The sequence below is a fragment of the Lonchura striata genome, chromosome 7, assembly GCF_050655825.1.
Source record: "Lonchura striata isolate lonStrDom1 chromosome 7, ASM5065582v1, whole genome shotgun sequence".
Lineage (NCBI taxonomy): Eukaryota > Metazoa > Chordata > Aves > Passeriformes > Estrildidae > Lonchura > Lonchura striata.
Window position 1 is genome coordinate 1,772,723 of NC_140709.1, and position 20,937 is coordinate 1,793,659.

The 20,937-nt window shown below is 40.5% G+C and overlaps 1 protein-coding gene across 2 annotated transcripts in view; it reads right to left on the minus strand.

Annotated features, from left to right (window-relative positions):
* The window catches only part of RIF1 (replication timing regulatory factor 1), a 30,083-nt gene extending 9,478 nt beyond the window's left edge, over positions 1 to 20,605 (minus strand). For both annotated transcript variants that reach the window (XM_077784887.2, XM_077784885.2), the window contains exons 1-23: positions 20,364 to 20,605; positions 19,094 to 19,172; positions 18,254 to 18,350; positions 16,721 to 16,851; positions 15,505 to 15,599; positions 13,771 to 13,960; positions 12,890 to 12,982; positions 12,668 to 12,806; positions 11,545 to 11,696; positions 10,767 to 10,884; positions 9,483 to 9,656; positions 9,145 to 9,255; positions 8,846 to 8,908; positions 8,101 to 8,201; positions 7,420 to 7,506; positions 6,514 to 6,587; positions 5,782 to 5,962; positions 5,580 to 5,687; positions 5,179 to 5,328; positions 3,804 to 3,903; positions 2,880 to 3,144; positions 877 to 919; positions 368 to 570 (exon numbers count right to left, since the gene is read on the minus strand). In XM_077784887.2, the coding sequence (XP_077641013.2) occupies positions 368 to 570; positions 877 to 919; positions 2,880 to 3,144; positions 3,804 to 3,903; positions 5,179 to 5,328; positions 5,580 to 5,687; positions 5,782 to 5,962; positions 6,514 to 6,587; positions 7,420 to 7,506; positions 8,101 to 8,201; positions 8,846 to 8,908; positions 9,145 to 9,255; positions 9,483 to 9,656; positions 10,767 to 10,884; positions 11,545 to 11,696; positions 12,668 to 12,806; positions 12,890 to 12,982; positions 13,771 to 13,960; positions 15,505 to 15,599; positions 16,721 to 16,851; positions 18,254 to 18,350; positions 19,094 to 19,172; positions 20,364 to 20,500 (2,891 nt within the window). In that variant the 5' untranslated portion in view covers positions 20,501 to 20,605. The remainder of the gene's footprint in view (positions 1 to 367; positions 571 to 876; positions 920 to 2,879; positions 3,145 to 3,803; positions 3,904 to 5,178; positions 5,329 to 5,579; positions 5,688 to 5,781; positions 5,963 to 6,513; positions 6,588 to 7,419; positions 7,507 to 8,100; positions 8,202 to 8,845; positions 8,909 to 9,144; positions 9,256 to 9,482; positions 9,657 to 10,766; positions 10,885 to 11,544; positions 11,697 to 12,667; positions 12,807 to 12,889; positions 12,983 to 13,770; positions 13,961 to 15,504; positions 15,600 to 16,720; positions 16,852 to 18,253; positions 18,351 to 19,093; positions 19,173 to 20,363) is intronic.
* Between the last annotated feature and the right edge of the window lie 332 nt (positions 20,606 to 20,937).

Below are 20,937 nucleotides of genomic sequence, written 5' to 3' on the forward strand. Positions count from 1 at the left end.
GCTGCTCTTTTTCAGATTTATGGGAGGGGAAAGGTGCAGAAAAGGAGCAGCAGCAAAAAATAATAAAAAATAAAATTAAAAAAAAAAATTTAGATTTATGGGAAAGGTGCAGAAAATGTTTTTTTTGATTTTTTTGCTGCTGCTCTTTTTCAGATTTATGGGAGGGGAAAGGTGCAGAAAAAGAGCAGCAGCAAAAAATAATAAAAAATAAAATTAAAAATTTAGATTTATGGGAGGGGAAAGGTGCCGAAAAAGAGCAGCAGCTCACAATAAAAGCAGCCCCAGCTGGCACAAGGAACCAGAATGGCACAACACAACTTGTGAGCTCCCCCTGTGCAGGTATCAGTGCTAAAAATGAGATTCTTACTTGAGTTGCTCGGGATAGGAGAGGGAGGAGGCCTTGGCAAAGGTGCAGTTCCAGAGCTGGGCGCTCTGCTGGCGGATCTGTTTGCTCCTGTGCTGGAAGGCCACGCACAGCACGGGGCTGAGCTGCTGCAGGAGCTCAGAGTCACAGGAGCCCGGGCAGTGGCACTGCAGGCACTGCAGGATCTCTGCCAGCAGCTTCTCCAACTCGGGGAAAACAAAATGCAGCTTTTAGAACGGGAATCTTCAACTATAATCTCCTGTATTTTGAATTATACCTTTATTTTCGACTTTATTTTTGCAGCTCAAAATGTCACATCACATGCAAGTCCCAGAGCTGAGTGCTCCGCACTTCCAGAATTTAATTTTTTTTAATTTAAAAGAATTTAAAAATTAAATCTCTACCCTCATCACATTTTTTTAATTATTTTTTTTTTTTTAACACAGAAGAAATAGCAGAACTCTGCTGGCCCACATCTCCCCCAAGCCCAGTGATTTCTGTAGCAAATTTACCTTGTTGTTCAGGTTGCTGTAGACTTTGGGTACCTCAGGGAGCCTGCCAAAACAAATTTAAATTATTTCTACTTTGCTGTCTCATTTATCCGGAGCATAAAAATTTAACACATAATAAATTCCAGCCCTGCACACTGGTTTTAATGAGTAACTTGATGGAATCACTTTGTGAAATGAGTCTCAGTTGGGGATTAAAGAACTTCCTGATGGAATTTCCCAGATCATCCTTTAAATTCCATGGATACTGCCATGATAACTTCAGGAGAAATTAATGGAAAAGTCAGTGGTAATTAGTACAAATTTAATTTAAAATAAAAGCTTTTCTTATAAATTAACTTCTAATTGCACTCTAAATGCTCTCCTTAAACACATTTCCCAGGCCCCATAAGCATTTGCATTAAAAAGCTGAAATACTGCCATTAAAAAGCTGAAGTACCACTAAGCAATTCCATAAACTGAACAATTCCATATAAATAAATAAATATATTCCATATAAATAAATATATTCTATGTACAAAAAATCCTTAGGTACAATTAGGCAGAAAAATGTGAGCAAACTCCATTTTTTGAAGTCATTTTATAAGCCTGTGACCTCCAAGTTCCCAAATTTTTTTTTTTTCCTTCCAATGTCTTCCTTCAAAAATATTTATCCAACTTCAAAGAATGATGCTCAGAAAAAAAATTTCTCAATTTTTATGAATAAATGCAAGGAAAACAATGCTCAGGAAAAAAGCACCAACCAAAGTTTGTCCCAGTATTTCCTTCTGCTTAAAAACATCCAGGATTTCAGTGCACATCAAGAAATCATTGTTAATTTCCTTGACAAGTTAATGCAAATTTTATTTTTTCCTAAAATTGTATTTATTTCTATCAATAAATATCTTCACTGCAGGGCAAATTACTAGCAGGTGGAAAGTAAATTTTGGAGCCTTGCAGAGATGCTTAGAGAGTCACTCTGAAGTGTTGACCTGATTCTTAAAAGTGTTACATTTTCTTTTATAATTATTTTAAAAGTTTTAAAGTTCTCATTAAACTTCTTTAGCCTTCTGATAGATCATGTTTGCATATTTGAGAGTCAAGAGTTCCCACACAATTTCATGGATAAATAGAATATTTACAGATTTCTCTGGGGAAAGGAATGATTGATTAATCTTTGGAGTAGTGTGGTTGGAGAGGTGGTAATTCCAGCCTCCAATCCACCAGAAACAAAAATCAAGCAGAAGAAACAAAAATCAAGCAGCAAAAGAGCAACAATGACAGAAAAAACCACCCCGGTGTTGGGTACAGCAAAAAAACAACTTTTAATTAAAGGTGGCTCAAGTTGTTCTGCATGATCAGGTCAGATTGATAAAAATTCCATTTTAAATACACATTTACACTGAGGATGGGCTTCCCACTCTAATAATTAACATAGACAGTGCCTAAAGCAGCAAACAGTGGGAGAAGAGGTCACATTTAGGAGAAATCAATAAAATTAAGGTTCAAGGCTCACTGTGTGCTCAAGGACAAAGCCTCGTTGCCAGAAAAGTCATTCCAGGCACAACAATTAAGTTGCCATTAACAGTCAAAGCAAAAATAATTTTTTGTGCATAGAAAAGATTATCAAAGCTGCTTTTCCTCCTCTCAATCCATCCAAATTTTCCTAAATATGGTCAAACTTGCTTTAAAAGTAACACTGATATTGTGAGCTAAAAGAAGCTGCAATATAACGTCTCAGTGAACTTTTAAATTGTCTTGTTTAGTAATTACTGATTTTTAAGTGATATTTATCACTTATTTATCAGGATTCAGGATTATTTTATTACAGATGTTGGAATACAACTGGCTCTTTTCTCTTTGGAACTTCCCAAGCTCTGTGTGCTGATTTTGTGTCCAACAGCGACACCGAAGAGACGAAAATTGAAAACGCGGAGCTTTTATCATCCCACCCAACTGCAGCTTTGTCCCACCCAACTCCAGCTTTGTCCCACCCAACTCCAGCCCCCGTTCCTTGGAACACTGACTGGGTTTTCTCATAGAAGACTGCCAAGGGCTGGGAGAAGGTGGCCAGGGTGGTGCCGAGGAGCGAGGGCAGCGAGATGCGGCTGAGCAGGGCGTGCAGGGCGGCCAGCAGGGCCAGCCCCAGGGCGCCCAGCGGCTCTGCCTGCAGCTCCGAGCTGCCCAGCTCGTGGAAGGAGTTCAGCAGCAGCAGCAGCAGCTTCAACAGAGAGCTCAGCTTGCCAAGGGGCTCCTTCTTCTTCTTAGCCCAGTCCGTGGGAGTCTGCGGGGCTGATGGGCAAAGAGGCAGGTAAAAATTGGGTTTTTTCCTTCAGCGACATCAAAAAAACAAGCTGAACATTGAGTATGATGAAAGAAGAACTCTGTTCCCAAACTAAATCTATATACAAGTTTAAAAACTGATTTGACAACTTAAAACACATTTTTAGTGCATGATTTTATCTGATTTCTATTCTTCTTATTTATATTTCTGGCTGGTCAGACTCTGCTTTTAAGGTTTTAATGGCTACTCAAAAATAAACCACCACTCGTCAGATAGAACAAATTTTGGAACAGTGAACAGGAGGGAAGGTGAAATATAATTGTTATTAATTTATTTATTTGGAAGTCAAGTTTACATTATGTTCTTCCTCATCAATATTCCCAATTAAAGCATTTCATTCCTTCAGCAGCCCATCACTGCATTTCACCACTTTAACAAATTCCCATGGACCATTTTAACAAATTCCCATGGGGCAAGTAGACTTCAACTACTTTTTTACTGAATTATGCTTTTTTGGAAATTATTTCTTCAGCTTTAACAGTTTAAGTGGGAACAGGACACAGAGAATATTTTATACACAATGACCCTGTGTCTTCTGCTAAACTCTAATTTTTAACCAACTCTCAAAGCCACACACAGAAACCCCAAGATTTAAGGATTTCCTTACATCTGTTTTTGGGCTGGAATTTAGTGCCATAGGGTGCAAAGTTGATGCAGTCAACCATGACTGACACAAGGTGGGTGAGACCTTCCAGCATGGGAAACACCTGAGGAGGAAACAGAAAGAAAATTCAATCAGCAAAACCTAAAAACCAACCAGCAAAACCAGAAGTCAAGCAACAAAAATCAAGCAGCAAAATATCAACAATGACAGAAAAAGCCACCCTTGGTATTTGGGATAGCAAAGAAAGAACTTTTAATTAAAGGTGGGTGAAGCTGTTCTGCATGATCAGGTCAGACTGATAAAATTCCATTTTAAATACACATTTACACTGAGGATGGGCTTTCTAATAATTAATTTAAAATAATTAATCTAATAATTAACATAAACAGTGCCTAAAGCAGCAAACAGTGGTAGGCAGAAGGGGTCACATTTAGGATAAATCAATAAAATTAAGGTTCAAGGCTCACTGTGTGCTCAAGGACAAAGCCTGGTTGCCAGAAAAGTCATTACAGTTGCCATTAATAGTCAAAGTACAAATCATTTTTTGTGCATAGAAAAGATGATCAAAGCTGTTTTTTTCTCCTCTCAATCCATCCAAATTTTCCTAAATATGGTCAAACTTGCTCTAAAAGGAACACTGACATTGTGAGCTAAAAGAAGCTCCAATATTTCTTCTCATTTATTGTCTTGTTTAGTAATTACTGATTTTTAAGTGATATTTATGATATTTATCACTTATTTATCAGGATACAGCAGCATCCAAGGTTACAATGATGCAATGCTCTCAATTACAGGTTTTTAAATTCCATTTTATTTGTGTTTTTCACAATATTTTTTTTTAAAGTGAACTTCATGCTTCAAGGATTTTATACCAAACTAAATGTTCATCCCCTTCCCCTTGTGGTGTGAGTTTGGGAATAGGCAATTTAGGTAACAAAAACACTGATTCTTTCAAAATCTCTCTTTTATACAGCTTTAGGAGTAAAATCCTTAATTTTTAGTGTACAAGGCTGATGGTTCCATGTTCCTCCTTCCCAATGGCATTGCCTGGGTTTGTGGAATTTATAAACACACTTCACCTGGACAAACCCAAATTACCACCACAATGACGCTCATTAACCATTATTAAAAATTATTAATTAATTAGAAGACATATCTAAAATCTGCTTAACTATTTGAATGTGCAACCTTTATAGTTATTTTTATTCCCTTTTTTCATTTCTCTACCAACTCCTGTCAGTAAAGAAGTTTTAAAGCTTCTCACCTGAGCCACTTCACACTACAGAAATCACCAGATTAGAATTTACAACACACATTGTAAATTAATTAAAAAACCTAATTAAGAAGAGATCTGCTAAATGATCAGTTTTATACTCACTACTGGAGTTTCACCTTCTAGCCCAGATATTATTTTGGCACAAAGTTCTTCACAGCACAGGTTTTCTTCTGCTGTTGCCACCAGAGCAGCACAGCGAGCAAAAGCTCGATACAGGTCAGACCAAGAGCGCAGCAAGGATTTCAGAGTTGGCTTTAACAGAGAGACAAAAAGTTGGTAAATATCAATATCTGTGCACAGAGAAAAACTTGCTTTGTGGTTTTTTATTTCTGTCAAAACTTGGGGAATTCTTCAGGGTTTTAAGCTGGAGGTTTAGGGTTTTAAATCCATGGTGTTGTACTGAACCCAAAATCCAGCAGACTGAACCCAAAGTCAGCTCTGAGAGTTCAGGGATTTTATAAATCTCACATTGTTTTGAATTAATCTGATTCATTTGCTCTTACCTGTGGGAATCCCTGAGTGGAAAAAATGTGGGATACTGGCAGCAACAAAGCACTGTAGACAGCATTGAAGTTGTGTTCCAGGGCATCCCCCTGGTTCACCTCATTATTCTGCAACAAGAAAAGAGTTTTATGGTTTAATATGATCCATTCCCGTGGGAGTGTGGGGAAGAGAACCAAATTCACTGATTAATGAATTAATTACCTGATTAATCCACTCAGTCAGAGGATGAACAACAATACTCCACATTCTCCAGAGGTGCTCCTTGCTGGCCACCTGCTCTGCACTCTGGTCAATGACACCCAGCACAGACTCACTGAACGCCAGGGCAGAGGTGGGCCCAGACAGGGCAGCACCCACCAGGGATTCCAGGATCCCAAAGAATCTGGGGAAGGAAATTCCACAGGTGAGAGAGAGCTGGCTTTTTCCCAGCTGAGAGGGTAATGCTTTTTCTCTTTAAGCCAGGTCTTACAAGCTCTCAGAGATAAGCATCATACCCTTGACAGCTCAGCTACCTCAGTGGCATAAAAGAGGCAGGATGGCTCCTGTGACAGTGTTGGAAACAAAAAGTTTTAATAAAAGGCAAAATAAAAAAGCTCTTTACAGAGATAAGCCCAGCCAGGGCATGAGGTTCTTGCTCTTGATAAACCACTTCATAAAAGTGATTACTTCTTTTTTTCTCTTTTTCTAGGGAGTTGCTTAGGCAGGACTTTTTGTCTCTTGTCTAATTAGCTATCCTTAAGTTTGAAGTGAAATCCCCAAGGTGCTATGAGGTGTCTTTTAACCAAATTGAGGAGAGAAAGTTCTGGGCTTTTTTCCTTTTTAAGGACACAAAGGGTAACTTGTTTACTCCATCAACAGGGGCACATTCCTGCAAGAAGGGTATAAATAAAAATGGTGTGGTGTTTTCCCAGGGATGCTCAAAGCTCCAGGTACCTCTCATCTGTCACACAACATTCCAGGAGATTGTTGTGGAAGGGCAGCTGGATCAGGAACAGAGCTGGAGTTCCCTGGAAGAGAAATGGGAGAGGTTAAAACAGAAATTCACAATTCTTGTTACTGTTGTTAGCCAGAAATTCACAATTCTTGTTACTGTTGTTAGCCAGAAATTCACAATTCTTGTTACTGTTGTTAGCCAGAAATTCACAATTCTTGTTACTGTTGTTAGCCAGAAATTCACAATTCTTGTTACTGTTGTTAGCCAGAAATTCACAATTCTTGTTACTGTTGTTAGCCAGAAATTCACAATTCTTGTTACTGTTGTTAGCCAAATATTCACAATTCTTGTTACTGTTGTTAGCCAGAAATTCACACCAAAATTGTCAATTCTAACACTTCAACATCAAAAGAAGAGGGCAAACTGGAAGCCTTAGATGCTGCCAGATCCTGGGATTTGCTCATTTCCAGGTTACAGCAAGAGATCTTTTGGGCAACTTCTGTTCAAATCTATCAGAAATATTTCAGCTTTGCTAATATTGAGAGTATTTAACAAACTGTATTTAATATCTGCTAATTAAAACTTCAACGAGGAGCACACCCCCTCCCACTCAGTCTGCTCCTCCCTAAAAAAACCCAAAATTCAGCAGCATTTCAGACTTTTTTCACAGCTTTTTTTATGATTGTTGACTAAATATTTTATCTGTTCCCTCTTTCTCATGCAGCACACAGAACACGATATCCACTAATCAATATCAGCCCTTTTTGTGCAGCAATTTCATTAATTAGACACAATTAAATTACTCCACAGAAGTGAGGCCTGCAAGCAAAGTCTGCACTTTGAAATAATTTGACTTCCCAATAACTTTCAGCATTAATGAAGTCCCAGAATTAATTCAAACTTACATTTAAAAGATCCATATCAGCAACCTGATAAGCTGGAGATCCCAATACTTTTGGAGGCAACTCCTTGACAGTGATATCAATGAGTGACTAAGCAGGAAAGAGAAAAAAATGTATTTAAATATATTTTTTCTGAGGGTTCAAATCTTTTAAGCAAAATATAATAAAATAAAAATAAAATATAAGGGAGACAAAAAAAAAATGAGAAAGGGAGACCAAAAAAAAGAGAGGGAGACAAAAAAAAAAAAGAGAAAGGGAGAAAAAAAAAAAAAGAGAAAGGGAGAAAAAAAAAAAGAGAAAGGGAGAAAAAAAAAAAAGAGGGAGGGGAAAAAAAGACACCAAAATCCACAAAAAAACCAACAAAAAAAACCCAAAATATAAAAAATACCCCAAAAATACAAAAATTACAAAAAAACACCCTGAAATACAAAAAATTACCAAAAAAACCAAAATTACAAAAAAATTAAGAAAAAAAATAATAATAAAAAAAAAAACAAACCACTCCAAAACCTTCCCCCCAAAAAGACAGAAATCACCCGAAAAAAAGCAAAACTGAAACAATTCCCTTCAGTGAAAAAAAATAAGAAAAAAGTCCATGTAGAATGTGTCCAAGGTGTTTTTTGAGGCACAGGAGAACCACGAACCCAATTCTACACTCAAAAATGCTTTTCCAGCAGAACTTACCAGGATTTTCTGCACGGGCAGGGAATTGGATCTCACGGTGTTTTTTAAGGCCTGCAGTAACATGGTCAGTATTTCTGAGCCTTGCTTCTCTTTTTTATTTCCTGCAATAAAAATATTTCCAGTCAGACCACAATAGTCACTCTGAGCAGCATTCAGAATCTTAGTGCAAAAAGCAAAAAAATTACGTGGAAATTTGGAAAAATTTACCAAATCCTTCAGAGATTCAAGCATCTGTTTTGCTCATAACAGAAATGAAATTTTTAAGTTTAAATAAAAAACCTTCAAGTTTAATTAGGAAATGGGAACACCTTTGTTTCATTAAGGGTTGGAATTTTGATACATTAAAGTTGTAGAATTTTGTATTCATCCAAAGAATGCTTCTTCATGTTCTGTTTGAGTTTTCAATAAAAAAGTTTGCATTATTAAGCATATTCTGGACTTTCCTTGGATAAAGGGCATTTTTAAAACAGAAATCAACTTTTATACATCTGCAGACTCTACAGTTTCCTATGGAACAGAATTTCAATGAAGAAAAATGTCAAAAACTTTCATTTTCGTCTCCATTCCGCAGTACTGAAGGCTGGAGGAGGGGTTGTTCTTCTTTTGAAATGCTTTAAAATAAAACAGAATTATTGATTCATACTAAACCCAAGCAGTGAACAATCAACAATTTCTGGCCTAGTTTAAAAATAAACCACCTCTGACTGGTGAGCAATGCCAAATTAAAGAAAATTACCCTTTTTACCTGCTTCAATTGCTGTTTTCACATATGCATTTATGTCCTTCCAGATAACATTCAGCAAACAATCTGCAAGGCAACAATGGTTTTATTCAGTTTGCAATAAAAACATTCAACAAAACTGCAGCTAAAATACAAATTATGCTAAAGAACAGATTTTGATTTAAGCCAAAGCTCAAATTTCAATGCAAGTCAGACCAGTTCTACTTTTTGTAACATCAGGACTTCACCCAAAGTGTTGATTCTGTTTCCCCTGCCCACTTGATTTCCCAGAAAATGTTGCAATTTCACCACTGAATTCTTACCAGGAACTTCTTTTCCAATTGCAATAAAGCCATCCTGAACAGCATTTATCAGAGTGCTGGCATGCTTACAAAAAAAAGAAGGGCTACTGATCAGTGGGTACTGGAGAGGCTCTACAAGAACAAAAAAACACATTCCATAAACCTGTTAACTTTGCAGTTTACTGGGAAAAGAAGCCTTAAAAATAATCAAGTATTTGTGTATTCACAGCATTTTGAGCATACAAATATCTTAAAGCTGACAACACGTAAAAGCTTATATAATTTCATTTTAACATACAAGATTTGAGATTACACAAGTATATTTTCTACAATTAAATATAGATGTAAAACTCACATACCTAAGCTAAGCACGAGCTTGTTTTGCTTAGCAAAATCCACAACTTGTGGTCCCATGAGGAAGTGGAGCAGCATTTCCATGCCCAGGAGCTGGATGGAAGGGAAGAGCAGTGCTCCTGCTGTGCTGCTGTTCAGGCCCATCCTGGGTGTGCCCGGGCTCACAAACAGGAAAGGACCTGAGGGAGGGCACAGAAATCAGGGAAAAATCACAGAAATTCCAGGCAAAAGCCCCAAATTCCCCAGAAAAAGGACAAATCATGGAGTGGTTGCTGCTGGCTGGAAGGCATCTCTGACAGGCAGGTTTCTCAGATAACTGGGGTTTGTTATCACAGCCATATTTTTCTCAGTATTTTAAATATCTGTCCCAAAATTGTAAATTTTGGAATGCCAAATTTTATTTTGGCCATACAAATCTCCTGGAAGCTGTGGTTACACAACCAAGGAACACTTGTATAAATCTGCTGCTATAAAGCAGTTTCTACTGGAAATTGTCACCTGGAACACAAATTTAAGAGGTCTTGGCAAAATATTTTGACCAACTCAGCTGTGATCTCACAGAATTAAGATGAAATTTTTTTAAGAAGGGAAAACAGGAAACTCCCCAAATACAGGATCTCTGAGGCTCCTGATTACAGCACAACTGGATGGCACAAACCACAGATGCCAGGCTTCCAGAAAGGGAAGAAAAACCAGGAGTTCTTTACTGGATATTTGGATATAAAGCTCAAATAGATGTGTTTTCACATGTGGTTAAAGTATTAAAATTCCTGATGATCATCATGACTGGGCAGGGTAAGGTGGGATATTGGGAAGGAATTCCTGGCTGGGAGGATGTGCCCATCCGTGGGAGGGCCCAGGCTGGACAGGGCCTGGGATAGTGGAAGGTGTCCCTGGATGAGCTTTAAGGTCCTTTCCAACCCAAACCATTCCAAGGTTCTCCACTGTTCAGGCAGAAACTAAAAATGCTACAGAAATAAAAGGGCACATAGAAATAGCACATGCACTCACAGATGAAAAAATAAGATTTCAAACCAGAGCTCCCTTGCAACACAGAACACAATTCAGGACATTAAAACTGATCTTCAAACTTTGATTGGCACAACTTTTTAAACTTTAAATAATGACTGCAACCGCCTCACTTTCCCAATATAAATCATGCAGTGACCATGCAGAAAAATCACTGCTCTGAAGAACAAGGATTATGAATGAAAAAGATGATGACAAAGAGAAGGAGTCTCTGCATGTGAAATGGAGCTGGAAATTCCCACAGGTGGATGTTTCAGTACCTGATTTCTGCCCAGGGGGTGCTGAGCCCAGGCTGGGGTTGTTTGGCCGTGAGGGCGTTCCTGGGAATGCAGCAGCAGGATCCACACTCAGGGTGCTTTGGATTAATGGCACACAAACCTGCAAAGGGATCCCAGCAACAGCTACAGCACGTGCAAGCCATGAAAAGCTCATCTCACCAGCACAGGCTGGGCTGCTGCTCACAAAGCAGAGTTTCTGGGCATTTAGAATGAATTAGAAATGTCTAATCAAACAAAAATTCCTGGTGGATGCAGGATATTTTAATAAGCCTAAGAAAATACCTTCCCCTCCCTTTACTCCCATCTTGAAGATTAATTTAAGGAAATCCAGGTGTTGAATAGAAACAGGTCCATTCCACTTGCAGTGTGACTAGAAATGAAACACCTGCATCATTTTTCTATCTTCCTAAATATTTATGGTCTTGTCACCAGTATTCCTATGGCAGCTTTTTCCAAGCCCACACCTCCTTGGTGAATGGAGACAAGAGCCTTTATTTAACACATTTATAGCCCATGACTGCACTCAGGGCAGGTTTTCAGAGATGCTCTCAGGACATTCCCACAGACTCGCCAACGTTTTGGGGCTGTGAGTCCCAAATATCCCTTCTACACAGTCTGTAAGTCACACACGAGGACAAACTGGTTCCTTGAGGGAGTTTGATTTCAGTAACAAAGCAGAGAGGGACGAAGCAGGAACATTTTCCAGAGCTCAGAGGAGCCTGGGCTGCACAGGGATCAGGATTCTTGGCACCTGTGTTACCTGTTCAAAGTTGGAGGGCAGGTGAGGTCCCAGTCTCATCAGCAAGTACCACCACACCTCCAGCTTGGTCAGGGCCAGAGCCTCTGTCCTCACGTGGATGGAGCTCAGGGGCTGCATCAGCAGTTTCAGCCTCTTAGCACTGCACAGGATGTCTGGGAGACCCAAAAAGTGCATTTTAAACAATTCACATTATTGAATCACAGCTCAGCAAAATTCGATTAAACCATTATGTTTTTATCCCAGTATCTTTTAGCTTCAAATTCAATTAACAGCAATTTGCAAAACTCAACCACACCAACCTTTCAGAGTCTCTTACTGCTCTAATTATTGCTTAAAGCAACTCTGTAAAAATCAAGTATTTCTTTTCAATACAAAGACTGAAATTTAATTTTCTGCATTCCAACCTGACCCCACTGGAGGGGGGAGGCTGGACTCAACCTGACCCACTTTGGGATTCTGTGATAAACAGAAGAAATTCCCTTTTGCTTGCTCTGTTAGGTCCCATCTGCTCCAGGGACAGGAAAACCAAACACTGAGTTTTCCCTTCACAACGCAGAGAAGCACAGTCAAGGTAAAAAACATTGTATTTTAACACAAGGTACATGAAAAACTTGTCCAGATTCAAGTTACACCTTTAAAACAACTTTTTGCTTAAACACCTCTGGAATCTTGAAGTGTTGCCTTCCTCCAGTTAAGCTATACCATCCAAAATAAAATATACAGAATGTTTTATTCTCTGTTTCACTACTGTTTGGATCATTTATAGCACTACAAAACACAATTTACTAGCTTTATTCTATTTCTAGCATTCACAGCAGAACAACTAGGATAGAACAAATGATCAAACTATCACCTTGCCTCAAAAAGAAAAGAAAACAAGGAAAAAAGCAACAAAAATTTGAATTTTAGCTATGCATACAATGAATTTTCCTGCACCATTACGTGGCTATCCAGTGGTACAAAAATAATGCATTGACCACTGACAGATTATTTTTCCAGTTATGTATTATCAAATATTATGTATTTACATATTAAAGTCTATATTCCAGTACGTATATTTTTCCAGTTGTGTATGACTCATATTTAAACAAATCAGGCTAAATATTTATTTTTTTAAACTTACCTGGATTTAGAGCAAAATTATCTATGAGGCTTTTCCAAGCAATGAAGGCAATTTTCTTCACCACAGGGGAGCCGCTGCGGAAGCCCAGCTCCTCCAGCTGCAGCAGGGAGTTGATGAAGCTGCCACTGCGATGCAGAGTCTGGGCAGCAAGAAATTCACAATTAAACAGATTTCTGCTGCTCAAAGCTCCTTTTTCTAAAGTTTTACTCATTTTCTGCTTACCTTTCCAAGCAATCTGACAAACAGGGGCCACAGTTTTAACACGAAGGTCTCGTTTTTGGAAGAAAAGAGTTTCTGAAGTTCGGAAATTAATTTCTGCAGACAGAAAGAAACAGGATTTCTACAAGAAATGGGATTTTAAATATTGTAAAAATTACACGCTCATACCAATGTCTGGGGACACAACCAAAAGACCAGAGCTGAGATTATGCAAATATATTTTTACAGTTATATATATATATATTTTTTTTTAAACTCATATACCTAAACAAAGCACGAGTGTGTTTTGCTTAGTAAAATCCACAACTTGTGGTGCCATGAGGAAGTGGAACAGCATTTCTGATGTTTCTACATCAGAAGGATTTCACCCTGTACCACACAGCATTTGCTACCACCTGATTCTCTTTTTAGCTGAAATTTGTGGATCTTATTCTGACAGTGGCAACCAACAAAGCAAAATCAGTGTCTTCAAATAGTTGCATTTCCTCCAACTCCAAAATCAAAACACGCCCTGACCCAGCTTGTTTGGGTGGATTTTTCAGCAAAATAAATGAGCCAAGTAAGGCCAGTCCTGGAAGTGAAGGGGAACATGAAAATCTTCATCAAAGACACCCAGGGGCTGCTGCTGCCCAGGATGGGGACTCTGAAAGGGCGTGGAAAATGCTGAGCATCCTCTGCTTTCCTGCCTCCCTCAGGCCCCCAAATTCTGCCTCCCATCCACTTAGTTGCTGGGTACTTTTTGGCAGTGGTCCTGTGTTTACATTTCCTTTTTTTTTCCCCCCACTGAAACCACTGGCACCAAGAAGTTGCTGTCAATGCACAGGAAATGAAATGAATGCTCCCCAACAGCTGCTGCTGAGCAGAGGCCCAGCACTGTCACTCACTGTGGTCATCAGGTGCTCGGTGACAGCTGCCACCTCCTGCTGCTTCTGCAGGAGCAGTGGCATCCCCATCTCCAGGGCAGTGGCACCTCTTAACTGCACTTTGTGAGCTGAGTGGACAACCAGAGGGATGATCAGCTTTGCCCACCTCACAGCCTCTTCTCCCATCTGGGCTGGAGCTTGCTCCATTAAGCTGGATCCACAAAAAAAAAAAAAAAGAAAAAAAAAAAAAATAGGGATTACAGATCACCAAAAGCAGCTCAAGTTATCTTTGTATCACTAATAAATGCTCTAATTCAATCCAGGATTTATAGAAAACCATCCCAAATTTCTAAAATTGATCGTATTAGAAGTGCAAAGTTCAAGTGTTATTTCAGATAAACTTCTCCAAAACACAACAGCCTGACTTGAGAGCTGTGCTTTGTTTTAGCACAGCAATTTGGGCACAGGAGCTGAGAGCCTGACAGGAATGCACAGTGCCCAAGGAAAGTTTGGCCATGAACCATTCCTGGGAGTTCCCAGGAGCCCAGGCACTCCCACACAGCTGGGAAGAACTCCCAGCAGCTTCTGGAAAAATCCCAAGCCGGGTTTGGACAGGCTCCATGAACACTGGCCTGGTCAGAGCTCCGAGTTTATCCTCCTAGGCCCAAACTGTTAGAGCACAGCATGACAAAATTCCACACATTTCCACCATCCCACCCGCACCAAAAAACATGCAGAAATGGGAATACCTGGCATGTATTCAAACTAGCATGAATCTAGAAATCCTGGAATTTTGTCAAGTCCCCCTTTTCCTCAGGAAAGTCAAATCCCCATCCCTACAGTTTATGGAGAATTGCTGCACTAAAGTTCTGCCTTTCAAGTCATTTTATTAAAGTCAGAGGACAAGAACTGTTTGAAATGGATTTGCAGCTCAAAAGTTTAAGAGAAAACTTAAAAAGGAATAAAAATAAAAGCTCAATGTATTTACTAAAACAGAAATTAAATTAACACTAAGTAAAGATAAAATGTGACTACTTCAGTTCTGCTGACCAGAACAACGTGCTCACAGTGATGGTCCTAAAAAGTCACTTTTGGAATCAGACAGGAATTTCAACAGTGTTATGGGAAACATTGCACTAAAATGTGTTGCCAATGGGATATTTCTAAATAAGATATTTTTAAATAAACCCCCAAATAACAGCAGAGAATTTCTCAAGCAGGCAGGTTCTGGAAACAAAATGTAAGAACATGACTTAGGAAGCACAGGTGAGAAGTTGGAAATAATTCCTGAAGAGTCATTAAAAATGAAAGCAATATTGACTAAATTCTGCAGCAGAATGATGACACGATTATTAAGGTAATATTTTAATTAATTCTAATACACAAAACAAGTGGTGCACAGCCCAGCAGCTCCCCAGCTCAGCCCTGGGCATAATTCCATGGAATATCCCCTGGTCAGCTGGGATCAGCTGTGTCCCCATGTCCTTGACTCAGAGCAAACTCTGCTCAGCAATAATTAAAACACCCCTGGTGTTATCAACACCATTCCCACCCCAAATCCCACCCACAGCTCTCAGCAACCACCTCCAGCCCAGTCAAAACCAGGGCAACACTGGAGGAAAAGGATCCCTAACAGAAGAAACAACTCAAGGAGCTTTAGAGGTTTTTTCTTTAGCAATTTAGGGCCACTTGGGTTTTGTATGCAGTTTCTCCCCCTAAATGAAGGATGGCAATGGAATATTGCAGAGCACTCACCGGATAATGACATTCAGTGCTTCATATTCAACCACAACTGACTGCACTTCTCCTTTAGTCAGGATTGTTTCCAGGGTGGAGAGAATATTGGATACCTGAGCAAAGAACAGAACAGCACAGTGAGCACCTGGATACAAATCATTCCAGGAGGAGCTGGAATTGTGGCATTTCATTCTCCAGGATTGGGTTTGGATCACACCAGGTCTCCTTTTAAACTGGAATATTCCTAACTTTTCTCCCCTGTGATATTTTGTTGCTTTCTGTGAAATGTGAATGAAAAATGAGAACTTTACAAATAAATTTTGAATGGTAGAATGAAAACTTTACAAAGGAGTTGCAGAGATGGTATGCTTATTAGTGTTGGACACGTGGAGATCATTCTCTTTCAAAGGACATGTGTGCTTTTGAGAACTTCTTATCTTTTTTCATTCTTTTTTACTAGTTCTGATATGCATAGAGTTTACAATAGGTTTATGTATATTTATTCTGTTGATTTTGTGTTACAACATGTAATTAGTCTTTGTACAGAGAAATTTCTATTTTTTTTTTATTTTTATTTTTTGTAGACTGAGCTTTGGCTTGTTTCTGTTTTAGAGTTCAAGGGGCTTTTTTATCTTTTTAGCTTGGAAAGGGGCCTCTCTTATTTCTTTAATTTGGAGATCTGTATTTTTTTCTTTGGTTGAGGTAGTTTTATAAGCACAGTAGAGCTGCTAGACTAAACAGCATATTTTACTTATGTTAGCAAGAGATTATTAATTTAAAATGGCACATTTTACTGAAATCTAAATGGATTTTTACTTTGTTGGATTTTTACTGTTTCCTCTGATAGAACTGCTCCCATTGCAACTTTCCCCTCAAAAGCTCAATAATTTCTGGCTCAGGTTTTTCATGAACTGATACTCTGCAGTGGTCCTATATTTAAAATTTACATATTTATATTTTGTATTTCCTTTTTTTTATCCCTCCATTAAAACCACTGGCATCAAGATGTTGCTGTCAATGCACAGGAAATGAAATTAAGATTTAGATCAGATCTGATGGGAAATAACCTTTGGATTCAAAAGCTACTGAGTGGAGAGTGACGAAGGATTTGCCTCCTCTCCCTAGGAAAGGACAGCACCCAAATGAGAAATGCAAACTCACCTTTGTTTATAACAATTTCTGAAATGAGAAATGTGAGAAATGAGGCCAGCAAAGGGACAGTGAAGGGACTCACCTCCTTTTTGACAATTTCTGGAGGAAATGCCTGCTTGGAGATAACCCAAAGTGCCCGAGTGCGAGTGTTCTTGTCTGAGGATTTCACAGCCACGCTGTTCACTGCTGCCAGCAAGTCCTGCATTTCAGAGCCTGAAAGCAGAGCACACAAAATCCTCCTCACCACATCCCAGGTCATTCTGCTCACTTAACTTTGTCCAGAGCCCATTCAGATGCAAGTCACAATAATTTAGTGCCTTAAACAACACTTTGGAAAAGTTTCTCTCCTACTGAAGTAGCCAAAAAACTAAAAAATGTGTAAATATACAAATACTAATAATGCAGGGCATCTGTATTACCTTTGTAAGAATCCATAAAATTACAGGACAGCTTTAGTTAAATACACCTGAGCTAAAGATTAATTATTTAATTATTCAAAACTTCTTGGATTTTAAGTGAATTTAGCAGCACTTTGATATAAATAAATTTATTTTAGAGCCTACAAGAGGTTTTTGTTATTAAAGGTGGTAAAATTGTAGCTCATTACATAAAAATTAATAAGGTTAATATAAGACTTGGATCCAATTAAGAACACACATGGAGCAATCATGTGTTCCTTTAAAATTCAAGGGTAAAAAGTCTGATTTATTGCAAATCTGCACTTTGTGGGTGAACGATCTCACAATCAGAGAAATGGAAGGACATTTTCACTCCTCTCCCCAGTCAAAAGTACACCCAAAGGTACAGGAGCTGCTTGTCCTCCCTCTCTTTTCAACTCCCCATTGTTTTCAGGGCTTTGTGATTTCTGGAGCCTGACATTCTGTAATAAAATTGTCATTTATCAACTGGTTAGAAAAAAGGAGTTATGAATGAGAGGAAAGAAAGATACCACACAGATATTATGAGAAATGCCTTTTCTCACAGGAAATTTGGGGAAATTTTGCACAAGAGGAAAGCAGAAGACACTGAAGAAATACAGAAGAACCAAAAGAACCAATTTCAAACAGGAAAAATGCCCTCTCCCCTGATTTCAAAAACCTGGGGTCTTACCTTGAGGCAAAGCCTCAAGTTCTCAAAACCAAAACCTTTTGTGAAAGGGATTTAGCACTTTTTAGGAATGCAGGTCATAAAATTTTGGATTAATTAGCAATAGTCTGGGCTGGACTAGATGACCTTTAATGGTCTCTTCCAACTCAAAGCACTCCATGGTTTGATGGAACAAAGAAATCTCCAAGAAAAAGCAGGAAAATGTTGAAAAGCTCTACTGTGCACCCCTAAAGCCTACAAACAGGTTCTTCACTCTTTTCCCACCAGAATATCTTTTTTTGAACACTAATTCCACACAACTAATTACTAATTGCTACCAAAGCATTTAATGAAACTAAAGTTAGTAAAATAGAATTAGTGTAACAGCATGAAAAATCATCACCATACACTTGTGTACAAGATGTAATTAATGAACTGATGACACTGCTCATATTACAGACAAAACCTGGCCAAAATTAAAACCTAAAGAGCTCTGATGTATATATTTAGTCACAGTTTGATTGCTTACCAGATAATTCAGCTGTGTTGTTTGAATGAAAAGTGCAGAAGCCCAAGGCCTGCAATGCTGCATTACTGAGCTCCAAGTTTGGACTGGAAATGTGTGCCTAGGGGGAAAAAAAAGCCCAAATCCACAGAATGTCAGGTTAGAAAAGTAGCTGGGAAATATTGAGTTTACTGTCTGAATATCAACACTGCTGGCAAGCTGGAAAAAGCAAACATCTGGTGAAAATTCCACACAGGCAGGAAACCCTCCCTGAATTCTGTTCACAGCAAATCAATAAAACAATCTGAGGTGCTGAAGGCATTTTTGCTCTCTGTAATAAAAGCATCTTTAATGAAATAAATCCCAAACATCCCAAGTTTTTCACTTTGGTTGTGTATGTTATGTTCTCTCACTTGACTCTCCAATTGTTTTTAGGCCTCTAAAACAGAAGGAAAAAACGGCTCAGAACAACCTTTCCATTACTGCTTAAAAATCCTTGACATTTTCTGCATATTCTGAATTCTGAAAGGTTTCTAAGGCAGCCACACTATCTCTCCTGGCTGGAAGATTAGATTTGACTGTGGTATGCTGCCTGAACACATCCAACACCCAGCATTTTGGCTTTTTCTGTAGTAATTCCTCATTACAAGATCTGTTTTGTCAAAAAAACACCTTTCCTGCTCTACCACTACCCTGCATTCCTATTAAAGTCTGGATTCATGACTCAGAGGTTTTTTCCCAACCTTAATGATTCTGTGACTCTATAAACGAGCTGAAATTTGAGTCTTTCTATGCCCACTGACCCTACCCACTGAAATATCTTTGTTCCCTGAAGTGTAGGAGAACTGAATGGAACAACCATACCTTGAACACTTTGCAGAGTTGAGGGAAGTGTTTCCTGAAATCTGCAGTGAATGCTTTGCCTCCTTCACCACTCAAGCGACTGCAAGGAGCAGGAGGGAAAACAAACAATATTTACAGATTCAAGACATTGTACCTGACTTAACTTTCAGCTTCTGACACAGAGCAGCGTATTTTCCTGAAGGAAATCGACAAATCAAAGCAAAAGTGCCAGCACAGGGTCTGACCCAGCAGCAAAATCCTGTGTTATAGTACAAAGTGAGCAATGACTCATTTTCTGCCCCAAGAACACTCAGAAAAACATTAACGGCTTTCATTTTTTTGTCAGCTCCTATAAAAACATTACAATTTAGCATGCAAACTTTAAATGGCTTGCTGCAAATTAGAAAAACGGGAGCTGAAAAAGCACTTTCCTCAGGAGCAGCTCAGAATGCAGGAAAATCCTGGTCTGAGAAGCAGCAAGGATGATTTTGCACATACGTGAGGAACATCACTGCAGAAAACTGCAATTATCCCGTAAAATGTTAATCATCAGCTTCTCACAGCAAAACCCAAACCGTGCTGAGTCCAGGGACAACCTGAGGAACCTGTGCTGAATACTTACATCAGGAGGGGTTTTTTTTGCTGTCAGTTATTTCTAAAAAACCTGTAAAATCTGGTATGTGAGTACCACAGTGTTAAATTCACTGCAGAGCCAAAGGGAGACACTGAGAGAAAGAGATCGTGCCTTTGCACGTGATAATATAGGAAAGATGCAGGGAAAGGCACACCCTCCTGGGGAAGAAGCATCTTCCAGAAAGAAATGCAACGAAAACAAGGCAAAAACCGAGAATCGCCAACTAAAAACTTCACCCTTCCAATCCTAAATCCGCAGGGCTTTGACATGACAAGAAAATTGTTGTTAAGTTATTATTTATTCGCACACCTCTGAGGATGCCCCAGGAAGCCAAGGGGACAGGGAGGCTCTGGGATGCGCAGAGCCTGCGGGGATGCGCTCCTTCCTCCCTCCTCTTCCTCCCCTCGCTCCTCCCTTCCTCCCGTCCCTCCCCCCAGCCCCGCATGTCTCCCCGCGGCCACGCCGGCCGCAGCCCTGCCTCCCTGCTCCCAGGGCAGCACACCCCCGCTGCCATCGCCCTCCCGCCTCCCTGCTCCCAGCCAGGGCAGCACGTCCCCGCTGCCATCGCCCTCCCACCTCCCTCGCTCCCCAGCCCGGCCCGAGCCCTCAGGCCGCCCGCTCCCTCCTCCGGCAGCGTGCGCGTCCCCCCGCGCCCACCTGACGACGGTGAGGTGCGCGTCCGTCAGCTCTCCCGGCGGCGCGGCGGGGTCCTGCAGGGTGTGGAGCAGCGGGCCGAGGCTGGAGCCGGCGGCGGGGTCGGGATGGGGATCGGGATGGGGGCCGGGAGCGCTCATGGCGATGGCGACGCCGCCTCCTCCTCCTCCTCCTCCTCCCCCCAGCGCGGCCGCCCCTCACTCAGCGCCGCGCGCCTCCCGCGCTAAGATGGCGGCGGCGCGCGCGGGCGGCGCGCGCGGCCTCCGGCCAATGGCAGCGCGGCCCGGGGGGTTCCCGCGCGCCCGCCCCTCGCCGCTGATTGGCGGAGGCGCGGCGGGAAGGGCGGGGCGCGCGGGGGGGCGGGGCCGGCCGGCGCTGAGGGCGCTCGGTGGGAGCGGGCCTGCCGCGCATCCCGGGATCGGAGAATAACGGCGGAAAAAGGGAGAAAAGTCCATGTCCGCCGCCTTACCCTGCCCGAGCGTCCCACCCCGAGCACCCCTGAGAGCTCTGGCGGCCTCGGGGCCGCGAGCGTTCCGCGGAGAGCCTGGTCAGTGCCAGAGCACGCTCTGCTGGAAAA